Source organism: Mobula birostris, chromosome 5 (assembly GCF_030028105.1).
Source record: "Mobula birostris isolate sMobBir1 chromosome 5, sMobBir1.hap1, whole genome shotgun sequence".
NCBI lineage: Eukaryota > Metazoa > Chordata > Chondrichthyes > Myliobatiformes > Myliobatidae > Mobula > Mobula birostris.
In genome coordinates this window covers 150,031,583-150,058,304 of record NC_092374.1, presented here as the reverse complement: position 1 = coordinate 150,058,304, position 26,722 = coordinate 150,031,583, and the positions used below count along the sequence as shown (strand labels likewise).

At 42.5% G+C, this 26,722-nt stretch overlaps 1 protein-coding gene across 1 annotated transcript; it reads left to right on the top strand.

The window, feature by feature from the left end:
* Positions 1–354: 354 nt before the first annotated feature.
* On the top strand, positions 355–2,226 carry LOC140198404 (SCAN domain-containing protein 3-like). Its single transcript, XM_072259497.1, has one exon. The coding sequence runs from the start codon at positions 355–357 to the stop codon at positions 2,224–2,226; it is 1,872 nt and encodes a 623-aa protein (XP_072115598.1).
* Positions 2,227–26,722: the final 24,496 nt, after the last annotated feature.

The following is a 26,722-nucleotide window of genomic DNA, read 5'->3' as shown; positions in this document are numbered from 1 at the left end:
CACCGAGTGAAGGAACAGCCTGGTGTCTCTAGGGCAGACAACCCCAATAAGCAGACCGCGGGCCAGGTCCGGACCACGCAAACCCATTGGCACTTACGTGAATGCACCTGTCATAACATGTAAATAAAGCGCGTGCTGCTCTAATTTATTAACCTCATTCCACACCGTACACTTGACCTACGTCCCCGTAGAGCGTGCAACCTACTGCGCGCTCTCTACGGTCTTCGACTAGACAGCGGCATGCACCAGCTACCCACCTGCCATCTAAGAAGCGAATCTGTCATCTAAAATTGAATCTGTCATCTAAGCGAATTGTTACCAGCAGTAAGTCACGGACCCTAAACCAAGAACAACATGGCCTGCGCAAAAAAGCACAAAGTCGATCAGGAAAACCATCAGCTAAAATCTGACTGGACTGATCAGTTTTGTTTTATTTTACCAGACCATGCCAATGCTAAACCAACATGCTTAATATGCACGCAGTCCGTAGCTGTCTGCAAATCAGAAAATCTGAAGCGGCACTTCAACACTGTGCATGCTGCCAGTTTTAATGCCAACTACCCTGCAAAATCAGATCAACGCAAACAAAAGTTTGCAAATATGATAACATTGTACAAGCACTCCTTTTCTACTATCTGTAAGTCAACATCTGCACAAGAGAGCACAACAGCTGCATCATTGCATGTGTCATGGAATCTTGCCAAAGCTAAGAAGCCATTCGCTGATGCTGAGTTGATTAAAATATGTGCAGTTGATATGGTTGGCGAAGTTTTAAGTCATGATGAGAAAACCGAGAAAACGGTTGTGGAGCTATTAAAGATGGTGTCATTGTCAGCTAACACGGCAACAAGAAGAATAGAAGTTTTAGCAGAGGAGCGTTTTTCCAATCTACTCACCAACTTGGAGAAAGCAGAAGCCATATCACTAGCCATAGACTCATTCTGTGACCGAACCCATATGGAAGAGCTATCTGCAAGGTTTTTTGATGGGAAGAACTTTCGGGAAAAGCTACTTTATTTGCTTCCTCTGCCTGGGCACACAACTGGGGGAATCATTTTTAACGAATTGACACAGTTCTTTGAGAAGAATAGCTTGAATGTGAGAAAAATTGTGTCCATTGTTACCGATGGGGCTCTGTCGATGGTGGGACAACACAAGGGCTTGGTAAGCAGGTTTGCCACGGTTAACCCAGCACTCTTGGCATTTCATTGCATTATTCACCAATCAGTGTTGTGCGCTAAACTGTGTGGGGAAATGAAAGAGGCGATGGATACTGTGATGAGACTGGTAAATTTCATTCCTGAGAGTTCTAGTCTGCAACATCGCCTTTTCAGAGCATTGCTAGAGGAAATGTCAGCAGAATACAAAGATCTTTTGCTGCATATTGATGTTCGCTGGCTGAGCAAAGGCCGTGTGTTGGAGAGGGTGTGTGACCTGCGCGATGAGCTTGTGTCATTTTTATCCAGCCTGCAGAGCCAGAAAGCCCAAGGATTTAAGAGGTTTTTAAGTGACAACAAGGTGATGGCACGTGTTCTTTTTTTGTGTGACATCATGTCTCATCTAAACCAACTTAATTTGCAATTACAAGGCAACAACCACACTGTTGCGGACATGTATGAGGCAATTGAAGCTTTCTGGTCAAAGCTGAACCTTTTGGAGAGAGACATTCGTGGGAGAAAGTTGCACTTTCCACGTCTGCGCGAACACTGCGAGAAGAACGAAATGCAGGAGGATCCAGTGGTGAAGGACTTCGTGACAAGCCTGGCAGAAAACTTCAGGGAACAACTTGAAAGCTCCCCTAAACTCTCAGGTGATATCCTCTTCTTCCTGAGACAGCCGTTCTCCATTTTGGCTGACAGCCAGTGGACTGCAGAGGCTAAAAGGCCGGTGTCTTCCATAGATGAGGCAACTCTTCAGATGGAGGTCTTGGAAATGGGAACATCTGATTTGCTCAAAGCACAACACAAAGTGAGTGACTTTTGGATCAACCTGGTTCCCCAAGCTGAATTCAAAAACACGAGAGCAGTTGCAATGCTCCTACTCGCACTGTTCCCCTCCACGTACATATGTGAATCATCGTTTTCTTCAATGAACTTTATCAAGAACCAGGACAGAAACAGACTTTCCAATGCACATCTGTGCCAGTGCCTCAGGATTGTCACAACAGAATACAGGCCCGACATCAGAAGGATTGCCTCATCCTGTCGCTGTCACTTCTCTCACTGATTGGTGAGTGAATCAGTTTATTTTTGTCCATTTGTCAATCTTATTGTGGTACAATAATATTACAACAACAATAATACTGATAATTTCATTTATAGCTCCACTTCATACTTCAAATGCTACATAACTTAATTAAAAAGAACAAATAGATTAAATAAAAGAACAGAAACAGTGGAAAAGGCAGTACTACTGCCTTTGTGTGGAAGAGAAGTGGTGAAGTCGACCATGTTTACTCTGTGTGTGTGTGTGTGTGTGTGTGTGTGTGTGTGTGCGTGTGTGTGTGTATGTATGTAGTTTAAGTCCCAGATGAGTTCTCAGTGTGACAGCTGACAGTTGTGATAGCTAGAGTCATAATTAAATATTGGTTTTGGACTTATTTTGTTTCAAGAGTGCATTTTTTTTCTTGTGTGACCCGCAACACAGGCTTTGAGAATCCCAGGCCTAATTCGGCCCTTGTGGAAAACTAATTGGGGAACCCTGCTCTAGGGGAACATATTCCTAGTAATGTACCAAGGAACCTCCACCCGATTCCAGAAGGATTTGTGGGACCCCGATCCAACGTGTCGCTATGGATAGAGGGAACCTATGCTAAAGCTATACTCGACACTGGGTGTAGGTCACGTTACTATACCATTCATTTTACAACCAGTATTTAAAGCATTTGCCCTTGACCCCATTCAGTGCTCTGGAGATTTGGGGTGTCCTTGCTGGTGATTATACGTATGACGGGTATTTGTCACTGAGACTGAAGTTTTCAGAAGCCAATGTGGGAGTGTTCGAAGTTCTGGAGACGTTAGTGCTGGTTTCTCTGGACCCGGTTGAGACGGGTGGTGGGGGGTGTGCTTCAATCCTGGTGGGGACCAACACCCTTGTGGTGCAGAGGCTCATGGGGGCCTGCCAGGAGAGGGCGGGTGAGAACTTTCTGGAGACCCGGGCTCTGCACCCAGTGTTTCGAGCTGCTTTTAAGGAAGTGCAGAGCCACCCTGGGTCAGATACTGAATTTAAACGAGGGACTGTGTGGTGCTCCCAGTCGAAGCCGAAGGTAATAAGGCCCGGGGAAGTCGCGAGAGTGATGGGAACCCCTAGATTTCCCGGAGTACCTGATGGTGAGGCCCTTTTAGTAGACGCCCTGGAAGACCTCGAGGGGGAGTCACGATTTCCGGCTAGGGTGCTGGTGAGGCCCGAAGTGCAGTGGGCAGTGGCCCTCGGTGGTACAGGCAAACAGGATGACTGTGATTGTCAGGAGCACCACTACGAGAGAAATCACCTTTAAGGGGGGATGCTGCTGGTGCAATTGTTCCCTGTGACTGTAATGTCTAGCACCCCCGTGAGGCCCACTGGTGGGAAACGATTGGAAAACAGAGGGAAACTGACTGCTGAAGCCTTTAACTTTGGGGACTCTCCTGTGCCGCCGGGTTGGAAGCAAAGGCTGGTGGAGAAGTTGTTAAAGCTGGAAGATGTTTTTTCCCTTGGCGAGTCTGAGGTGAGCTGTTCCAAGAGCACTCACCACACCATCCGAGTGACTGAGGACACCCCGTTTAGAGAGAGGTCACGGCGACTGGCCCCTGCAGATGCAGAAGATCTGTGCCAGCACCTGTGTAAGTTGAAGGAAGCTGGAATCATCTCTGAATCCCGAAGCCCTTATGCGTTCCCAATAGTAGTGGCCTAGAAGAAGAATGGAAGATACACATGTGCGTGGACTACAGAACCCTGAACCGGCGCACTGTCCCTGCTCAGCATGTGGTCCCAAGGGTCGAAGACATGCTGGCCTGTGAGAGGGGCGAAGTGGTTCAGTGTGCTGGACTTGAGGAGTGGATATTACCAGATCCCCATGAGTGAGGCCGACAAAGAGAAGATGGCATTTATATGACCCTTGGGATTTTTCCAGTTTGAAAGAATGCCCCTGGGCATATCGGGAACCTGGCCACCTTCCAGAGGGTCACGGAGAAGACGGTGGGGGATATGTATTTGCTGGGGGTGTTGGTGTATTTGGATGACTTGATAGTATTCGGATTCACCTTGGAAGAACACAAAGTGAGGCTACTGAAGGTGCTAGGCCAACTGAAGTATGAAGGGTTAAAACTCTCCCTGGACAAGTGCCAGTTCTGCAAGATGTCTGTTAGCTATGTTGGGCACATAATCTCATGGGATGGTGTAGTTACAGACCTGGCTAAGATAGAAGCGGTGACCATGTGGCCGAGGCCTGAGGCTGTGAGCGCTCTGCACTCATTCCTGGGGTTCTGTGGTTATTATCTGAGATTCGTGAAGGGCTTCACCAAAGTGAGTCATTCCTTGAGCCAGTTTCTGTTTGGTTACCCTCCCTTGGGGAAGAAAGGGAAAAGGGGACGGGAGGTTGGAGACTACCTTAACCCGTCGGAGCCCTTCAGACAGAGGTGGGATGCAAAATGTGAGGAGGTTTTTAAAGTCACTGAAAAAGTTGCTGACCCAGGCACCGGTGCTGGCTTTTGCGGACCCCTGATTGCCCTATATACTACACATTGATGCCAGCCGAAAGGGATTAGGGGCCATCTTGTATCAAGATCAGGGCACCGGGTTGAGACCTGTAGCGTTTGTCAGCCAGAGTTTGTTGCCCTCCGAGAAAAACTATCCCACCCACAAGTTGGAGTTCCTGGTGTTGAAATGGGCAGTGGTGGATAAGCTGAGTCATTATCTCTACGGGGTCAAGTTTGAGGTGAGGACGGACAACAACCCGTTTACTTATATCCAGACTTCGGTAAAACTGGATGCTACAGGCCATCAGTGGTTGGTGACCTTGCGGGTATATGATTTCAGCCTGAAGTACCGGCCAGAGAGCCGGAATGTCGATGCAGACGCGTTGTCCTGATGGGTGCGTGAGGAACTGGAGAGGGACGAGAAGTGGGAGAGCATTCCTGCCCCTGGGGTGAAGGCCATGTGTCAGTTTGCTATCACCGTGAAGGCTGAGGAAAAGGAGAGGCCGGATCGCGCAGTGGACCCATTGGGGGCTTCTGTTGACGCCATACCCCCAGTTTACTGTGACCTGACTGCTCTGAAGACCAAACAGCTGCCAGACTTAAGTCCAGGGTAAGTGGCAGTCACTCAGTGAGATGACCCGAGCATTGATACTGTTTGGTGCACGGTGGAAAAGGGGGATATGGCACGGGCGGAGAAGATGAAACATGCTTTGGTGCCTCCATTACTGAGGGAATGGGCTCCATTGAAGTTGAGGAAACAAATTTTATACCGGGTAACGACACCCCCGGACCGACCTTGGTGTTGGCAGTTGGTCCTGCCGGAGAAGTATTGGAAGATTGCGTTGAAGTCACTACATGATGATTCTGGACATTTGAGGGTGAAGAAGACCTATGGATTGCTCAAAGACAGATTTTACTGGCCCAGAATGAAGTCAGAGGTTCAAGACTACTGCAAGTCATACATTTGCTGCATACACCGGAAGACACTGCCAGTGCAGGCTGCTCATTGTCACACTTGCAGAATGCGGGGCCCCTGGACCCAGTGCTTGTGGATTTTCTGTCCATAGAACCCGATGCCAGCAGCATGGTGAATGTCTTAGTCATCACGGACCACTACGCTAGATATGCTCAGGCTTTTCCTACCAAGGACCAGAGGGCGACTACAGTGGCAAAAATGTTATGAGAGAAGTATTTTGTGCATTATGGCTTTCCTTGGCAGATACATAGTGACCAGGGATGGAATTTTGAGAGTAAGCTCATCTACAAGTTACTGGGCATGCTGAGATTTGAGAAGTCGAGGACCACGCCCTATCACCCACAGGGTGATCCCCAACCTGAGAGGTTTAATCGGACCTTGCTAGACATGCTCGGGACTCTGAAAATCAGCAAAAAAAGCAGATGGAGTCAACATATTGGGCATCTGGTTCACTCTTACAACTGTACACGCAATGAAGCTACTGAGTATTTGCCCTATCTGATGTTTGGGCGCGAGGCGAGGCTGCCCATTGACCTCTGTTTTGGGACTGACACGGGTGACGTACTGCTGAAGCATTATCTGAAGTACGTGTCTGATATGAGGAGAGAGCTGAAAAGGATGTACGGATTAGCGGGGGTCACGGCTGCCAAGCAGAATCGGGGAAGTAAGAGGAGGTATGACCAGAAAGTGAAGTTTTCCCAGCTCCTGCCGGGAGAACGAGTCCTCATAAGGAATTTGGGATTACCTGGAAAGTAGAAGTTGGCTGACCGCTGGGCAGACAAACCCCATGTGGTGAAGAGTCAGATGCCAAACCTGCCGGTTTTCCGAGTGAGATCAGAGGAGGGGAAGGGGCCTGTCAAGATTCTCCATTGGAACCTCCTATTGCCCTTGGGACAAGAGGTGCAGGTAGATCTAGAGCCTGAATTGGAGTCTACACCTAGCATGAGTACTCTGCGGAAGCACGGGGCGATGGAAGAGACTGGGCCGGGCACAGTCCCGGAAGGAGACACTAATTCAGAAAGTGCTGATTCAGATGAGTGGTACATGCTGCCGGTTCGCTAACTTCCCCGTGACGGAGGAAGAGACTCCAGGCTCTTCTCCCACTACGTCAGGTGAGATGAGGGGGGCTATTGGTGGGCAACAAGGAGTGCAGCAGGACTCTGTAGGAGAGGAAGTGGGGCCTGTACCCAAGACAGGGGGCTCCAGGTTGCAGAGGGGTTTGAGGGACAGATCGTGGGAGGAGTGTCTGAGCTGGAGGATCTAGAAGAAGGGGTATGGATGTCTCAGAGGATTAGGAACCCACCGGAGAGGTTGGCCTATGTAGTGTCTGGGGAGCAGAGTGTGATCTCTACTGTTATGTCACTGCTTTCTGCACTTGGAACCGCTCTGTGTTTTGCAGGAAGGCTTGGCAAATTATCTGAACGTCATGAGGGCATGACTAAATTCGGTGTGGGGAGAATGTAGAGTTCACAGTAATATTAACTGATGAGGAGATGTTCTTTGTAGCTCAAATGCTTGGGTTATGATTATAGATAATGGGAACCAACCAGTGGAAGTCCTGTTATTCTATCTGTATGTGTGGGAACCTAGGTGAGTGCATGGGAGATCGGCGAGGAGAGGCGAAGAAGAAGGACGTGCGGGACACGGTCTGGTAGACCACCATTGTTGGCCCTAATCCGAGGGTCGTGGAATTCGGAGGAAAACCAATAGTAGATCAAGGATATTGAGTGAGCACCAACATTGTGCACGAACTGTATAATCCCTATTCTTGGCACCTTTTATTTTGTATTTTTGTTTCTCTACTAACCCCAAAGTGTAATCATTTAAACGTACATTGTGGACTGCCTGATATTTTACATTGTGGGCTGTACCGAGGTGCATTACACAGCATCTACACAAACGTGAGACACAGTTTGGTGGGCAGACGGCAGTTTCCCCTAGACGGAAGTGGGTTGATAGAGCTGAGTGTTATATTTATAAATGATATTGTATTTCTTTTCTTCTGTAAGTGCCTGCAGGCAAATTAATCTCAAGGTGGTATATGGTAACACATACATATCTTGATTATAAATTTACTTTGAGCTGAGAACTTCGAATTCTCGGGATCATAGGAAGGAGTTCACTTCCTTTAATTCCACGGTTTTAACATTCAATTAAATTATGCCTGAAAGTTATCTCAAATCCATTTACAATCCAACAGCCTTGAAGCCCTCCCACAATAAGTATCTGTCAAATCAGATTTAAGATTTGAAATTGACTCAGCATCCACAATATTTATGTGATTCAATTTTTCCGTTATTCTTTGTGTGAAAAACTGCTTTGCAATTTCACACCTACATAACCAGGATGTTATACAAAGCATACACTCCATTGTTCTGAATTTCCCTGCCAGAGGCTACAAACATTGTGTGTCTACTTTCACTCCTTTCATCATTGGAAAAATCTTGATTAGGTCATGCTTTAGCTTGCTAAAATTAATGAAATTGTCATGTAAATTTTCTCATAATTTAATTTCATGAGCTTTGAACAAAAACTGGAAGTGCCAAACAGTATCCCTAGGAAGAAAACCAGAGCCAAGTTTTCAGATCTATGACCCTTCATAAGAATTGGATCTTCAACGGGCAACTCTGATGCTTCTTGAACTGTTACTGCTTCCAGGCCTTTCTTGTTTTTGCTTTAATTTCAGATTTCCAGTAACTGGAGTGACTCCAATATTTTTTCCTGAGTTTTGGTCCTGAAAACTGAACATAGGACTTCAGATGGACTCTGATAAAACTCTTTACATAATTGAAGATCTATGCCCAGATTTTTGAATTCCAATATCCTTGAGATATAATTCAATACTAATAAGATCATGTAACTACTTTTTCTACTCTCTGAAGATCATTTATTTTTTGAACTTTTAATGATTAGCATATATGAAAGCTGATATCCTTCTGCTAATTTACAGATCCTCTTCTCTTCTCAAAAAGTTTATCTCCAATTAATACTCCTCTGAATCTATCGGCAATGAATTCTTGGTTCAAGTCCTGCACCAGTGATGAGAGTACAAAACTATAAGAGTTCTGAAATATTAATGGGGCTGCATTTTACACATGGTGTTAGATCATTGCTTTATTGGCTTTCTTGGATGGATGTAAATTGTCCCATGGCAATTATTCTCATTGCTCTGGCCAATCCTTATAACTCAAATAATCCTTTGAAGTGAATAATTAGTTTATCTCATCATACCACATTGATGCTTGTGGTGTTTTGCTGCACCGTAATTCTTAAAGTTCAAAGTTCAAAGTAAATATTATTATCGAAGTATGTACAGTGTATGTTACCATATACAACCCTGAGATTCATGTTCTTGTGGGCATACTCAACAAATCTATAGAATAGAAACTGCAGAATCAATGACAGCCGCCTAACTAGGGTGTTCAACCAGAGAGCAGAAGACAACAAACTGCAAATGCAAAAAGAAGAAAAAAATATAAATAAATAAACAATAAATATTGATAAAATGAGATGGAGTGTCCTTGAAAGTGAGTCAATTGGTTGTGGGAATATTTCAATGATTGGGCAAGTGAAATTAAGTAAAGTTCACTTTGTTCAAGAGCCTGATGGTTGAAGGGTTGTTGCTGTTTCTAAACCTGGTCGTGTGAGTCCTAAGGCTCTTGTATCTTCCTACAGATGGCAACAGCGAGAAGAGAGTATGTCCTGGGTGGTGATGATGGATGCTGCTTTTCTACGACAGCGTTTCATGTAGATGTGTTCAATGGTTAGGAGGGCTTGAATTTTTCTTAGTCAAACTAAAAAACAAAATTATCAAAAATCACTGCTTTATGAGTCAGTGTCTGTCAGCACAAATGGATAACATAACAGAAACATGCAACTGACACTATTCAAAAACTGTTTGCTCTAAGCACGGTGTAGTGTTTAATGGCCACCCTCGTACACGTGACTGACGCAAGCTAGAAGTTATTCAGCAACAGTTATCAGTCCCAATTAATTGGCATAGTGTCCCAAAGAAACAAAGTCAGTTCAGGCTATCTTCTCGATAATTTTTTGTTCTTTAAGAGTCGTCCCAAATAGGTGGCTGCCCCGATTAACCAATGGCCCAATTAAGCAGAATCCACAACGCTAGAATTTTATTCTTTTTATTTAGCTAAAGATAAGTGGGACCAGCTGGTGATGTAGTGGAATCAGCACTGGACTTTGAGGTGGATGGTCCTGAGTTCAAATCTGGCCATGTCCTTACCTGGACAGCAGCAGTATCTCAATGAAAGAAAGGCCTGGCGATCTACTTCCATATCTCGCCACGAAAACCCTCTGGACGACTACAATATCCATACGGTTTCCATGAGTGGACAACGACTTGCCAACACTCAACAATAACAAAACTAAACTGACAAAAGCAATGGATTAAGGTTGAAACCTATTGGTTTACTTATGTCCTGAATGGTGGATGCACTGACCTTAACATACTGTATATATTTGAAATGCGTCAGTACTAGCAGTAGAAAGCTGACAGTTATACTGGTTTGTTATAAGTAAAAATGGGGGTTAACTTGTGGATGCTTGTAACTGTATGCCAAAGAAATTAGTAGCAGTTAGGTAAACTAGAAGTTTGGAGATTTCTTTTTGGAGCCCCAACTGTACTTACGTAAAATTAAACAAGAAACTTAAGAAGTTTCCATCTGTTAAACAAAATTCCAAAGTAACACACACGGAATGCTGAAGGAATCAGCAGGTCAGGAAACATCTATGAAAATGAATGGACAGTAGACGTTTCAGGCCGAGACCCTTCTTCAGGACTGGAAAGGAAGGAAGAAGATGCCAGAATAAAAAGGTGGAAAGATGGGAATGAGGACTGGCTGGAAGGTGATAGGTGAATCCAGGCGGGTGGGAAAGGTAAAGAGCTGGAGAAGAAGGAATCTGATAGGAGAGGAGAGTGGGCCATAGCAGAAACAAAAGTAGAAGGAGCACCAAGGACGTGATTGGCAGATGAGAAGATGCGTAAGAGGCCAGAGTGGGGAAAGAAGGAAGATAAAAAAAAGGAGGGAACTTTCTTTAAACGGAAGGAGAAATTAATGTCCATGCCATCAGGTTGGAGGCTACCAAGACTGAATATGAGGTGTTGCACCTCCACCCTGAGATTGGCCTCATTGAGGCAAAAGAGGAGGCCATAGATCAACACGTTACAATGGGGATAATAATTAAAATGTTTGGCCACCGGGAAATTCTGCTTTTGGTGGATGGAATGGAGGTGCTCATGTCAGCGGTTTCCCAATTTACAGCATGTCTCACCATTATAGAGGAGGCCGCATTGGGAGCACCTGATATAATAAACAACACCAACAGATTTGCAGCTGAAGTTTCGCCTCACCTGGAAGGACAGTTTTGGGAATCTGAATGGAGATAAGGTAGAAAGTGAATGGGCAGGTGTAGCATTTCTGTCACAAGTAGGGATATGTGCCAGGAAAAAGATTCTTAGGAAGGGATAATTGGAAAAGGGAATCATGGAATGTGTGATCCTTGTGGAAAGTGGAGCATGGTGGGGGGGGTGGGAAGATAAAGATGTGTTTGGTGGTAGATGGGGAAGTTGCAGAGAACGATGTGTTGGATGCAAAGATTCATGGGGTGTTAGGAGAGGACTGGAAGAACCCTATATCTATCCATGTTTAGGTGGAAGGAAGATGGGGTGAGCGCAGATGGGATGTCTGGGAAATGGAGGAGATATGGTTGAGGACATATCAATGGTAGAGGAAAGGAAACTCCATTCTTTGCTAAAAGGATGGCATTTCTGATATCCTGGAAAGGAAAGCTTCTACCTGAGAACAGATACAGTAGAAACAAAGGAAATGACTAGAGAGAATGACATTTTTGCAGGAGACAGGTTGGGAAGAGGTAAAGTCAAGATAGCCATGGAAATCAGATGTTGGTAGACAGTTTGAGAAAGGGGAGAGAACAGACCAAGTGAATTTAAGCGTAGGGTGGAAGTTGGAGCCAAATTTGATGAAATTGACAAGCTCAACATGATGCATGAAGCAGCACCAGTGCAATTGTCAATGCAACACAGCAAGAGTTGCAGCATTGCCAGTGAAGGAATGGAACATGAACTGTTCTACCTAGCCGTCAAAAAATCGGGCATATTGGGGGCCCATGGCTACCCACTGAGTTTGGAGAAAGTGGGAGGAGCCAAAGGAGAAATTAGTGAGGGTGAGGACCTGTTCTGCCAGATGGAGCAGGATAGTGGTAGAGAGGAATTGGTTGGGCCTTTTGTTGAGAAAGAATCAGAGATATTTAAGGCCTTCTTGATGGGGGTAAAGTATATGGGGACTGGACAGCCATGGGGAAAATGAGGTGGACTGGGCCAGGGAATTGAAAGTTGAGAGGAGATTGAGAGTATGTGAAGTGTGCGATATTGCACAATTGTTCTGCAGTATTGCTCAACCACCTCATAAATTGATCACATCTCCTTGAAGAGTGAATACAGAATGATTTGGATGATGTTCCTTCTTTGGTGTTTGATAGCCACAACTCTTGTTTAAGTATCACACATAAAAGTTGCTGGTGAATGCAGCAGGCCAGGCAGCATTCGGACGTCTCGGTCCGAAACGTCGACTGTACCTCTTCCTAGAGATGCTGCCTGGCCTGCTGCGTTCACCAGCAACTTTTACGTGTGTTGCTTGAATTTCCAGCATCTGCAGATTTCCTCGTGTTCTTGTTTAAGTGTGTTTAAGACAGTCTACTCTTCCGCAGGGAGAGCTTCATCATGAATGTTTTTACACAACCATATGAGCATCTAAATTCTTTCTTTAGCACAGGCACACAGATTTAAATTAGCATCTGCCATTTTGGATCCCAAAGAGATAAATCTCACCAATCTTCAGCTTCTTCTCTTTTCGTTTTATCCTGGGTGGTTGTATTTCACATTTATTCACCCTCAACCTATCCAAGTGAAGTGAAATAAACCAGGCTCACAGGTAAGCATATTCAGAACTCAGTTTATTATATTGATTAAGACTGAGCAAAAGCCACAAAACTAAATAACATAAATGCAAATGTATGTAAAAAACAAATAAGGGTGCCAAAGGGAATACAAAAACATTTCCAATGTATGTACTGCAAAATACTAAGCATAAATATAATTTCTGTATTGTAATATATTGGCCTAGCTTTAACACATAATTCTAACTGTGATGTCTGCTACAATGTAGTTATCCCAATTATTAACTCTGAATTCATACAAATAAACCAATGATTATTCAAATAAAGTTGATCAATCCTATCCATATAGCTCCTTTGTAATTTGCCATTCAAATTTCATCTATTTTTCCCACTCTTCTAAAATTGATATTCTTAAATATAGCTCATTCGAGAGAGCTGTTGGTGGAATTGTTCCTGTGAACAGAATATTGTTCTATAGATTCCTTCAATTTGCTAAAAGTTTAGGTTAAAGCCTCTTCATTGTGTGGCTTAAAAAAATCACAAAAACAATACGTTTGGTGCAATTCCATCTCACCTGATACAATTCATCTGTTAAAAATTAATAAAACATCAACTTTAAATTGTCATAGTTTGATGCTTGAATATTAGTACAAAAGAAAATGTTTTGGTACAGATAAATCTGAGCTTGTCAGCATTCTTAAAAGTTAGAGAAAATATTTTACTGTTTGGTGAATATTCTGATATTTAAGACTTTCAAAGACTTTTAGGGAAAATACTAATTTCTCAGAGTTAACGTTGGTGCATATCTCTTGATCAATATGCCTTTTATTGAGCCTCATTATTGGTTTTCATAGAGGAATACAATTTGTTAACTTCCAACTCTATCTTGTTTGTTCTTGTGTTAAATATGTGTTTTACTATTTGCTTAGGTCTTAATGCATGCTTTAGAAGTTCATTGTACTGTATGTTGGGATGGAAATTAGAGTCAATTTTTAGTCATGTTTGTTGTGTTTTTAAAATTTCAGTAATATTTGATTAATATTGTAAATATATTGCTTGATTAAACATTCTTGATTAAACATCCTTATGGGTTATATGTAAAAGTATGTAAATGGCATACATCATCACGCCACTGCATCACATATATACATGTCTCAATTAAAGTATAAACAAAGTTAAACACTTTATTCCTGGTTGGGTGTTTTATTTAGATCAGTTTCATATTTTGGAGTTATGAAACGTAACAGTGGCAATGAGAAAGTTTTAGCAGAACCTGTGATGACTATATACCTGTTGAAGTGCGATGAGACATTCAAATTAAAAGAAAAAACGCATTACATTTTATTCTTTTTCTTAAGGGGAAAGCAAGACATCAAATTAAAAATGAGGTCAGACAAAGGAAGAGTTCATGGGTTCATAAACAGAGTACCAGACTATAATAACCATAAATTTAAAAAAAAACAGAAATGTCTGGCTACATCAGAAAGATAGATGTATTTGACTGCACAACGGATAACTGGCTTATGTATACTAAACAAATGGAGCAGTGTTTTGAAGGAAAATAAATAGCCAATGAGAAGTGAGTGTCAGTATTCTGTGCACATTGAGTTTAAAGACATACAGTTTGCTTAGAAGTTTGACTGCTCCAAACAAATGAGCTTTGATTATATCATGTAATTAATCCAGGAACAATTAGAAATGAAGCCATTGTTGATTGCAGAAGATTTAGGTTTCATAAGTGGAATCAAAATGAAGCAAAGTCCACTACAGCTTGTATAGTTGAATTGAAGAGATTGTGTGAGTATTTTCAGTTCAATATTGGACTCGATGCTTTGAGATATCATTTAGTTTATGGAATCTTACAAGAACACATTCAAAACAGCTCCTAAATGAAGCACCACATACATTTATAAGAGCAGTTGAAATAGTAGCTGTGTCAATGGGAACAGCAGACAGAGACACAACTGAGTTGCAGTCAGAATTAAAAGTGAGTATGAACAAAATTCCAAAGTCTGAACTGAAACCTACCTGGCCAAACAAATAGAGTTTCCATTGCGGAGGGACTTTGAACTTTTTTACTGTGCCCATGGCCTGTTCTTCATCAAGTTATGGTATTGTTGCACTGTTGTAACTATATGTTATAGTTATGTGGTTTTTGTTAGTTCTTCAGTCTTGGTCTGTCCTGTGTTTCTGTGATATCACACCAGAGGAATATTGTATCATTTCTTAATGACAATAAAAGAAGACTGCATGTCCTTATAACCTAATCTAATCTAATCTAATCTAATCTCACATACAGCAGACCAATGCAGATTTAAAGGTGAAACTTGCAGACAAAGTAGAACATATACAAAGTTCATGAATGACAGACAAAAATAACTGGACTGCACGGGGAAGAGAAGAAGATAAAAATTCAAGTTGCATTATCAAAGAGAACACTAATCTGTATGTTGTTGATAAAAAAAATGATAATGATAAAAGAAGCAGAGGACTGGGTAGCCTTGAGATTAAAAATGTGAAAACTAACAGGAGACAGCAGTAAATAGCAAATTAATGAAATTGGTTTGGACATTGACTGCTTTCAACCATTCCACAAAATGAGCTTGAATAGCATCTTAAAGATATTGAAATGAAGCCTGTTAGATATCCACCTAAGAACTTATACTGAAGAAAAAATAACTCCTGTGGAAATGACATTTGCAACAGTAAAATACAACAACCAACAAGCCATGTTGGCCATTTATGTGTTAGAAATAGTAGGGCCAGCATTGTGGGGACACAACTGGTACATGATTGCCAATTACAGATTCAGTGGAGATTCATCCACTGTTTTCATTCTACATCCATTGAAAATTGTCAACTGAAAACAAATTAAGAAAGGTACAGAAAGTTATTAACTTCAAACTTTCTGCATAATCGCTCAAAGAGTTGAACTGCACGTGCATGTAACAAGAACTGTATAACTCATCTCCTTCTATCTTAGGCCACAAACTTATCAATCACCCATGCTATGAGCACTTTCTGGAGGTCCAAGATCCATATGCTCCACGACTGCTGGACTAAGTGTGTAAATGTAGGAGGGGGCTATGTTGAAAAGTAAATATGCTAGGTTTTCTAAAATTGACTCCTTCTACCTTAGGCCACTAACTTTTCAATCACCCCTCGTACTCATCACCATTGTTATGTTTTGAAACTCAAAAACTAATTGAATGAAAAACCCAGATCTGGGAAGTGCATGCCTTTGTTTTTTTTTCAGTGTGATGCACACTTATGACGTGGTGTCATAATGACATATGCTATTGACGTACTTCATAAATATAACCTGGAATGAATTATGTAAGCTAAAATATATACTTAATGAAACGATATAGTTTCAATATTACTCAAATATTACTGAACTATCAAATACACAACATATGTGTGGTTCCTTGGACTTATTTTGGGCATCAGAAGAGCAATGGAAAAGGCTGAAAACATAAAGGGAGAATTGGTTAGGAAATTAAAGAGGCATGTGACTGTAAACTCAGGTTTGCCTTTGCGGACTTCATGGAGGCATTCCACAAAGCAGTCACCTAACTACATTTTTCTTGTATTTAAAAGAGACTACATTGTGAATGGAATACACCAAATTTCTAGAGTTTTAAGTGTAATTCTGGTTTACCTGGATGGGCTATTTGAGCTCCAGAATGCTAAGGAGGGCATGCATCATAAAAGTATTAAATATTTGGATATTATATAATGAATTGGAAAGAAATGAGCAATTTCATTTTAATCAGAAAGTCTTTACCAAAAGTGTCAACATTAATACTGAAGCTTGAATCGAAGACTTTGTTTGCTCAGGCAAGATAAATATCATGTACCATTCAGCTAGATCTTTTAATATACAGTAATAATCTACAACAAATTCAGAATGAGTCAAAAAATAGGCACATTTTTATTATTTAGTTGCAAGGGAAGCTAACTCCACGTGTTATTGTCTGGAAATAGCTTCAAACTTCTAGTTCAAACAAACTACTTTTATATTTTTGCAGAGATCAGTAATGAGGTTAGATAATTTTTAGATTATGAAGACACGCAGTGATCTTTTATTGTCATTTAGTAATGCATGCATTAAGAAATGATACAATATTTCATCCAGTGTGATATCACAAAACACAGGACAGAGCAAGAGTGAAAAAACTAACAAAACCACATAATTATAACATATAGTTACAACAGTGCAACAATACCTTAATGAAGGTATTAAGGTATAACTTAATGAAGAACAGTCCATGAGCACAGTAAAGTTCAAAGTTTCTCAAATGTCCCACATCTCACGCAGACAGGAGAAGGAAGAAAAACTCTCCCTGCTATGCCCGACCACAATCCGACTCTGAGTCGTGCGAAAACTTCGAGCCTCCGATCAGCTCTCCGATACCGAGTACTGAGCACCATCTCTATCCGTGCGATTCGACCTCAATCTCGGTCGCTAACAGCAGGCAAAGCTGAGGATTTTGAGGTCTTCCCTTTGGAAGATTCATGATCGTGCAGTAACGACAGCAGCGAACGAGCGTTTCAGAGATTTCTCCAGATGTTCCTCTGTGCTTTCACGTCTGTTTCCATCAAATCAGAATTGTCCACCGCCCCTATTTAATGGATACGATATCATTTTTCACCGTAGGGCTGCGCACGCGCAGCGCGCTGCACTCTCTCCTCCCACCAAATTGTATAATGGCATTCCTCCATTATCCGGAGATTCTCAAGTTCTTGACATTCTTTCTTCAATCGGTCCATTTGTCTTTAAAGACATCTTCCCACATAGCAGCTGTGTCCTATTTTCCTCTGTTATGAAAACATCTCCCTGCCATAAAACACACATCTTGATGAAACACACACACAGGCTCCTTGTAAGCCTTCATCCAAGGAAACCAGGAAAGAACTCTGGGATCACACAGGCTACATTTCATCATATTTTATTTTACAAAAGTAATAAATTCATAAATAAATCATGGTTATAGATGTATTTCCATAGTAACTAAGTGCAGATACATGTGCAAATGTCTGGTATATTATTGCCCTTATCTGACAACATTCAAGAAATGTCGAAGAGCATGGGAGAGTCTATCTTCAACCTCACACTGTATGTGGAGCCTGGAAAGGATTTTGTATTCCAGAAGCAAGAAGCACATCAGCGACAAGTTGAGATGACAGTCCCAAAGTGCAACAACTTGACTTCCCCTTCCATTACAGCAGAGATAGAGCTTGTACTCAGTCACCTTTGGACAGTGGGATCTCAGGTCCTCCACTGTGTTTATCAAGACTCCAGGGACAGAGTGCTCTTTTACACAAAGAGAGAGGTGAAATACAGGTGTGATTTCTGCTGTCATAGAGTTATACTGCACAGGAGCAGGTACATTGGCCCATCACATCCACATCTACCTTTTTGCCCATGGAGAAGAAACCGGAAAAAATAATTAAGTCTGAAAATCAGGGAAAATCGGCAGATGCTGGAAATCCGAGCAACACACACAAACTGCAAGGGGAATTCAGCAGGCCAGGCAGTATCTAGGAAAAGAACACAGTCAACGTTTCGGGCCGAAACCCTTTGGCAGGAATTATCTGAGATCTGATGTCTCCCATGGAAGTTGAGGGGGGCGGGGGGGTGAGGTTGAACAATTGAGTTGATAATGGTGTGGAGGTTCACAGTCTATGTTATGCAGAATATCAAGCTTGTGTGTTCTCCATGCTAACGTGGAATTGACACTACAGAGATAGAAAGTAGTCTCCATCTTCAGCATCTCAACCATTGAATTTCTACTACAGTTGACAATGCCTTAACATGTACCACACACCCCACTGACCCAGATTGCAGTTCATCAGAACTGAGAAAGGTAGAAGTTCTGATGCAAAATCTTTGACCTGAAATGTCAACTTTATCTCCTTCCACTGATGCTGTCGAACTGGCTGAGTTTTTTCTCCCCAGCATTTCAAGTCAAGTCAAGTCAAGTCACTTTTTATTGTCATTTTGACCATAACTGCTGGTACAGTACACAGTAAAAATGAGATAACGTTTTTCAGAACCATGGTGCTACATGAAACAACACAAAAACTACACCAGACTACAGACCTACCCAGGACTGCATAAAGTGCACAAAACAGTGCAGGCATTACAATAAATAATAAACAAGACAATAGGCACAGTAGAGGGCAGTAGGTTGGTGTCAGTCCAGGCTCTGGGTATTGAGGAGTCTGATGGCTTGGGGGAAGAAACTGTTATATAGTCTGGTTGTGAGAGCCCGAATGCTTCGGTGCCTTTTGCCAGATGGCAGGAGGGAGAAGAGTTTGTATGAGGGGTGCGTGGGGTCCTTCAAAATGCTGTTTGCTTTACGGATGCAGCGTGTGGTGTAAATGTCTGTAATAGCAGGAAGAGAGCCCCGATGATCTTCTCAGCTGACCTCACTATCCACTGCAGGGTCTTGCGATCCAAGATGGTGCAATTTCTGAACCGGGCAGTGATGCAGCTACTCAGGATGCTCTCAATACAACCTCTGTAGTATGTGGTGAGGATGGGGGGTGGGAGATGGACTTTTCTCAGCTTTCGCAGAAAGTAGAGACGCTGCTGGGCTTTCTTTGCTATGGAGCTGGTGTTGAGGGACCAGGTGAGATTCTCCACCAGGTGAACACCAAGTCACATTCTTTAAATACAAAACAACACACATAAAATGCTGGAGGAACTCAGCAGTTCATTCATCATCGAGGAAAATTAATAACAGTCAAGCTTTCAGGCCCTTCATCAGGACTGGAAAGGAAGGGGGAAGATGCCAGAATGAGAAGGTTGGGGAAGGTAATACAATCTGGAAGGTGATAGGTGAAGCCAGATAAGGTGGGGAGAGCGAATGAATTAAAAAGCTAGGAGATGATAGGTGGTAAAGGTAAAGTGCTGGAAAGTAAGGGATCTGATAGGAGAGGTGAGTGGACAATGGGATAAAGTGAAGGAGGTTGAGAACCAGGGAGAGAAGATAAGCAGGTAAGGAGGAGAAGAGGTAAGTGGCCAGAGTGGGGAATTGAAGAGAGTGAAGGGGGGGGGGAGAAATTACGGGGAGAAATCGATGTTCATACCATCACTTTGGAGGCTCCACCACAAGAGTGTCCTCATCATGGCAGAAGAGGAGGGCATGGATTGACAGGTCAGATAGAGAGTGATGATTGGAATTGAAGTAATTAGCCACAAAGAGGCTCTGCTTTATGCAGATGGAGCAAAGGTAATCGGCAAAGCGGTCCTGCAATCAGAGTCAGTTTTCACCAATGTGAAAGAGGCCTCATCGGAGCACTGGACCCAGTAGATGACCACAACCAATTTGCAGGTGAAGTCTGGAAGGACCGTTTAGTGGCCTGAATGAAATATCACCTCCCAGCTTCTCATTTCCTTTCCCCTTCACCTCTCACTTGGCTTCATCTATCATCTCCCGTTTTGTACTCATTCCCCTCCCCCCAAATTCATATTCTGGCTTTTTCCCCTCTCCTTTCCAGTCCTGAAGAAGGATCTCAGTCTGAAACATTGACTGTTTATTCATTTTCATGGATGCTGCCTCACCTGCTGAATTCCTCCAGCATTTTGAGTGTGTTGCTCTGGACTTACAGCATTTGTGAAATCTCTCATATTTGACACTTTAAAAACAAGCCCATTCAACAGAACGTTTAACCTTTCCTTAACTCTTCAAATGTATCATCAACACTTCAACTTAATGACCTATATACAGTATATGCTTGCTTAAAGGCACTCATTGTCATTAAAATACATAAAAAGTACTTGGATCTCTATTCTATTTGGTCCAAAATAAATGAACACACACTGACCTGCACAAACTTAATGTATCAGAACATTCACCGATCAAACATGTATGTCTCTTTAGAAGTTTTTCAACTTTCTACACTGCATAATTCAGCAACTATCTTGGATATCTGTCTCAATTATATTTTCTAATTCACTCACTAATACATAGCTTAAGCACCAAAATATCTCCTTTAGGGACATTACCTTTTGAGTTCTAATTCACTATCCTTTTATATATCTTTCACTACACGACCAATCTAATGCTGGTCAATATTCAATTCCCTGAGCTAGTAGCTTTCCTTAATGCAGATTCTAAGTGAATATCCTCTGTAAATCCATGCAGGCAATATCCAGATACTCCCAGTCCAGCACTTTCATTATGTCCTGAAGGAACGTTCAATAAACATGACACTAAATGCCCATGCTAACTCTTTCTATCAGCTCTTTTTGCGAAAGGCTTAATTGTGGATTCTATTAATTTATTTATGACAAATGCTGAAATAACTTGCGAATAATTGGTCATCCTAAGTAATGAAAGCACATTGGCGATTTCCAATCTAATCAAGTAATTCTGTTAATTTTTTATCTTTTGAAATTCTGACAAAATACCAAGTTTCCTCACTTACATTCTTTAAGTTGCTCAAACAATAATTATTTGAACTTGGGAATTTGTGAGCATTGGGTGCTGTTTACTTATTTAACTTTATGTTTCAGGCCTGGACTAGTAACTAGCTTCCTTGCAATAAGTTTGTATTATTAATGGAATTACTTCCCAAAGCTTTTATTTATTTACAAACGGTTGTATTTTCAGGTGCCATATTATTCACATTTATATTTAAAGTCGTGATACTTTATTAAAATAAATTCATAAAAACATAGAGTTGAAGTTTATTCTCTATTTTATGAGGTACTGTAATAATATGACATAGTACCCTTATATCTTTAAACTACTCTTCCAAAGTGTGTTTTGAAACTATTCAGCATCTGTTTTTTGGTATATGTAGCTGTTTTCCCCTTGATAAGTATATGCTCAATCTTTTCTGAACAAGAGTTAAATAGGTGCCTTGTTGGCAGTGTGGTTCACTGGGCTGCAAGATCCTGTTCCATGCTGAATCTCTAAACTCTTCTTCTTCATGTGCCTTGCACGTTACACGCTTGGGCGATCATGGCTCTCCACATCAAATGAGCCCTCGCAGAGTCAATGATATCTCGCACACTTAGATCTGTTAGTTCTTTCACAGTGTCCATATATTTTCTTCTTTGCCTTCCTCTTCCGTGTTTCCCAGGCATACGGCCTTGTAAATGTAAGGCATCCTATTTCTCTCTTTCTGATGACATGGCTCAGGAATTTAAGTTCCCTCTCATTTAATGTTCTCATTAAAGATCTTTTTGTATGGGTACATTGGAGTACTGTCTCATTAGTTACCAAATCTCTGTATGTTATTTTCAGCATTCTTCTGAGAAACCACATTTCTGTTGCTTCTAAGTTTCTTTGGAGTTCTGGTGTTTTAGTTCATGTTTCAGAAGCACACAGCAAGATTGACCAGATGTAACATTTTAGTAGCCTGAGCCTTGTTGTCATAGAAATGTGTCTGTTGGTAAAAATGGGTTTCATTTTTTGGAAGTTGGTTTTGGTAATGACAATTCTTCTTTTTATTTCTACTTTACTTCTAGCATCTTGTGATATAAAGCTAACAAGGTAATTAAGGCTGGTCTTTTGTTCAATCTCTTGGTTACTGATGTACAATTGGCAATTGGGAGTATACTGCTGTTTTGATATTACCATACATTTGTTTTTTTTTTACGGTTGATGGTTAGACCAAAATCTGCACTGTTTGTACTACTTTGCCTAGGAGGATTTGCAGGTCTCTAAATAACTAAAATAAATAAATAGCTACTGCCAAACCTCTCTCTTCCCACATTCAAGATACACTTTCCAAAATCTAGTTCCTGAACCATTGTCTCTCCTTTTGTTTCATCGGTGGGCTGCAATCAGTGTGAGAGGTCATTTGTTGATGATGCAGTGTGAGATTTCAAAAAGAGCTCAGGTGCATTTCAGCTGTTTTATAGTGGGTTGCAATCAGCACAGGGCCAAAAATGAAAGGAGATGTAAGCAAAGTGGCCATGGTTGGAGAAGGACAGCATTAGAGCGGTCAACCTTTGGCTGAAGAGACTTAGAGCATGCAAGCACTATCAAAGGTTCAACGTAGGTTTCTAACAAGTTTCCTTGCTGTAGTACATAGCTAGTGCACTGAGAATGGCTCTACAGGTAGTGGTAAATTATTTTCTGTGAGAGGTAGGAACTTTGGGAGAACTCTAGTCTCTCTGACAATCATATCTGCATGAAGTGCATTGAGCTGCAGCTCCTTCGAGACAGTATGAAGGAACTGGAGCCACACATTAATGAGCAGCTGCTCATACAGGAAAATGAGGCAGTGATGATAGGATCTACAGAGAGGTAGTTACTCTCTAGCTGTCAGGATGACTCTCATGAGAGGGTCACAAAATAGGCAGCCATTGTAGGGTACCCCTTGGGCACTTCCCTCAATAACAAGTATACCGCTTTGGATGCTGCTGGGGGTGACAACCTACCTTAGGAAGCCGCAGAAACAGGGTCCCTGGCAATGTGGTTCAGAAGGGAAGGAGGGAGAAGAAAAGTGCAGTAGTGATAGGGAATTCCATAACTAGAGGAGCAGAAAGCAGATTCTGTGGACATGAAAGAGACACCCAGATGGTACATTGCCTGCTGTGCTAGAATCCAGGGTGTTTCAGATCAGACCCACGGAATACTAAAGGGGAAGGGTGAACATATTGATAGCAAGGGTATAGTTAGGAAAAAGGAGGAGGTCCTGAAATCAGATCATAGGGAATTAGGCAGTAAAATGCAAACCTAGAACTCCAGGGTAATCTCTGGATTGCAACCTGTAAGATGCGCCAGTGAGGGTAGGAATAGGATGATTTGGCAGATAAATGTATCGCTGAGGAATTGTTGCAGAGGGGCTGGTTTTCAGGATGACTGGGATCTCTTCTGGGGAAGGTGTAACCTGTACAAAAATGATGAGTTACACCTGAACTTGAGGGGGACCAACATCCTTGCAGGCAGGTTTGCTAGAGGTTGGGAGAGTTTAAACTAATTTGACAGAGTGATGGGGCAAAGTTTGGGGCAGGTTGTTTAGAACCAGATGCTATGTGTAGTGAGACTGTGAGGAAGGAGAGGCAGATAATAGGGCAAAACTGCAGTCAATAGAGTGAGTTAAGGTATAAAACAGGGTGCCAAAATCAAAATGGTTGATGAAAATAGGGCTAAATATGTTATATTTGAATGCACTGAGTATATGGAATAAGGTAATGATCTTGTACCACAGTTAGAGATTGGCAAATATGACATTGTAGGCATCACTGAGTTGTGACTGAAAGAAGATCATAGTTGAGAGCTTAACATCCAAGGATACATATTGTATCAAAATGACAAGCATTATGCAGAAGTAGGGGTGGCTCTGTTGGTAAAAATTAAATCCTTAGAAAGAGTGACATAGGATTGGAAGATGTAGAATCCTTGATGGTTGAGTTAAGAAACTGCAAGGGTAAAATGGCCCTAGGAGTTATATACAGGCCTTTGAACAGCAGCAAGGATGTGGGCTGCAAAATACAAAGGAAGATAGAAAAGGCAGGTAAAATGGCAATATTGTGATAATTTTGCGGAATTTTAATATGCTGGTAGATTGGGAAAATCAGGTTGTGCTGGAACTCAAGAGAGGGAATTTATAGAATGCCCACAAAATGGCTTTTTCAAGCAGCTTACGGTTGAGTCCACTAGAGGAATGACATTTCTGGATTGAGTGTTTTGAAATAACTCAGATTTGATCAGGGAGCTTAAGGTAAAGGAACCCTTAGGAATCAATGATAATAATATGATAACATTAATCCAGCAGTCTGAGAATGAGAAACTAAAGTCAGATGTATCAGTTTTACAGTGGAGTAAAGGGAATTACAGAAGCATGAGAGAGGAGCTGGCCAAAGTTGATTGGAAGGGGACACCTGCAGGGATGATGACAGAACAACAATGGGTGGAATATCTGGATGCTATTAGGAAGGAGCAGGAAAGTTACAAAAATGAAGTAGTACACTATAATATTAAAAATTCGAGAGTGTCGGGGGCAGAGATAAGTGTTGTTGCTATTACTAAGGAGAGCGTGCTTGAGAAGCTGAAAAATCTGAAGGTAGATCAGTCTCCTTTACCAGATGGATTACATCCAAGTATCTGAAACAGGAAGCTGAAGAGATTATGGAGGGATTTGTAGAGATCTATAAAGAATCACTAGATTCTGGAATGGTTCCTGATGGCTGGAAGATTGTAAATGTAACTCTACTCTTTAAGAAGGGAGGGAGGCAGAACAAAGGAAATTATAATCCATTTAGCAATACTTCAGTGTTGGAGATGTTGGAGTCTGTTATTAAGGATGAGGTTTTGGGATACATGATAAAATAGGGTAAAGTCAGCATGGTTTCCAAATGGGTAATCTTGCCCAACAAAACTGTGTGAATTCTTTGAGGAAATGTTAAGCAGGATAGATAAAGGAGAATGTTGTGTACTTGGATTTTCAGAAGACCTTTGAGGCTGCTTAACAAATTAGAACCCATGGTATTACAGGAAAGATACTGGCATGGGTAGGAGACTGGCCAAAGGAAATCTCGCATGCATTTGTGGTTATTGTGTACATCCCTCCCTCTGCCAACTCGACGTCGGCGTGTAACATCACTTACACCGTCATAGCCAGATTACAAACCCAGCACCCGAGTGCCTTCATTATCATCTCAGGTGACTTCAACCAGGTTATCATAGCTAGAACACTGCTCAACTTCACGCAGTATGTGAGCTGTACAACCAGAGGGGAGAGGACTCTGGATTAGATGTACGCTAACGTTAAGGATGCATACAGCTCCTCTCCCCTCCCCCCACTGGGAAGGTCAGAATACAACCTGGTGCATCTAAAACCCTGCTACGTGCCTCTGGTGAAGAGTAAACCTGCAACCTCGAGGACAGTGAGGAAATGGTCAGAGGAGGCTTATGAGGTGCTCCAGGGTTGTTTTGAGGTGACAGACTGGCAGGCAGTCTGTGAGCCACATGGAGAGGATATTGATGGGCTCACAGAATGCATCACTGATTGCATTAACCTCTGTGTGGACTGCAATGTTCCGAAAAGAACTGTCCTTTGTTATTCAAGTAACAAGCCATGGGTAACAAAGGACACTAAGGACAACCTGAACGCTAAAAAGAGGGCATTTAGAGATGGAAATAGGGAGGAGCTGAGGGCAATACAGAGGGACCTGAAAGCCAGGATTATGGAGGCTAAAGACAGGTACAGGAGGAAGCTTGAGTGGAAACTCCAGCAGAACAACATGAGAGAGGTCTAGAGGGGGATGAGGACCATCACCGGGTTTCGGCAAACTAGCAACAGAGGAGCTGAAGGCAGTGTGGACAGGGCCAATGTACTTAACCTGTTCTTTAACAGATTTGACATTGTTACCCCTGCGAATCCCCTACATGAGCCATCTGTTGTCGGCCCCCAACCAACACATATTCCACTCTCCCCTCCTACCCCTCCTCACAGTCCCCCACCCTGCTCTCATGACTATATCCCTCCCCCACACGAAACCACCACGGTGGGCTTCACAGCTGAACAGGTGAGAAGACAGCTGAAATATCTCAACCCAAGCAAGGCTGCAGGACCGGAAGGTGTCAGTACCAAGGTGCTCAAAGCCTGTGCCCCTCAGCTATGTGGAGTACTTGGCCATGTATTCAACCTGAGCCTGAGGCTCCAGAGGGTTCCTGTACTGTGGAAGACGTCCGGCCTCGTCCCTGTGCCGAAGACGCTGCGCCCCAGCGGCCTCAATGACTACAGACCGGTGGCATTGACCTCCCACATCATGAAGACCCTGCAGAGACTTGTTCTGGAGCTGCTCCGGCCTATGGTCAGGCCACACTTAGATCCCCTCCAGTTCACCTACCAGCCCTGACTAGTAGTTGAGGATGCCATCGTCTACCTGCTGAACCGTGTCTACGCCCACCTGGACAAGCCAGCGAACACTGTGAGGGTCATGTTTTTTGACTTCTCCAGTGTGTTCAACACCATCCGCCCTGCTCTGCTGGGGGAGAAGCTGACAGCGATGCAGATGGATGCTTCCCTGGTGTCATGGATTCTTGATTACCTGACTGGCAGAACACAGTACGTGTGCTTGCAACACTGTGTGCCTGACAGAGTGATCAGCAGCACTGGGGCTCCACAGGGGACTGTCTTGTCTCCCTTTCTCTTCACCATT

Excerpts from the sequence above, each read along its gene's own strand:
- LOC140198404 (XM_072259497.1), top strand. The coding sequence starts at position 355 with ATGGCCTGCGCAAAAAAGCACAAAGTCGATCAGGAAAACCATCAGCTA.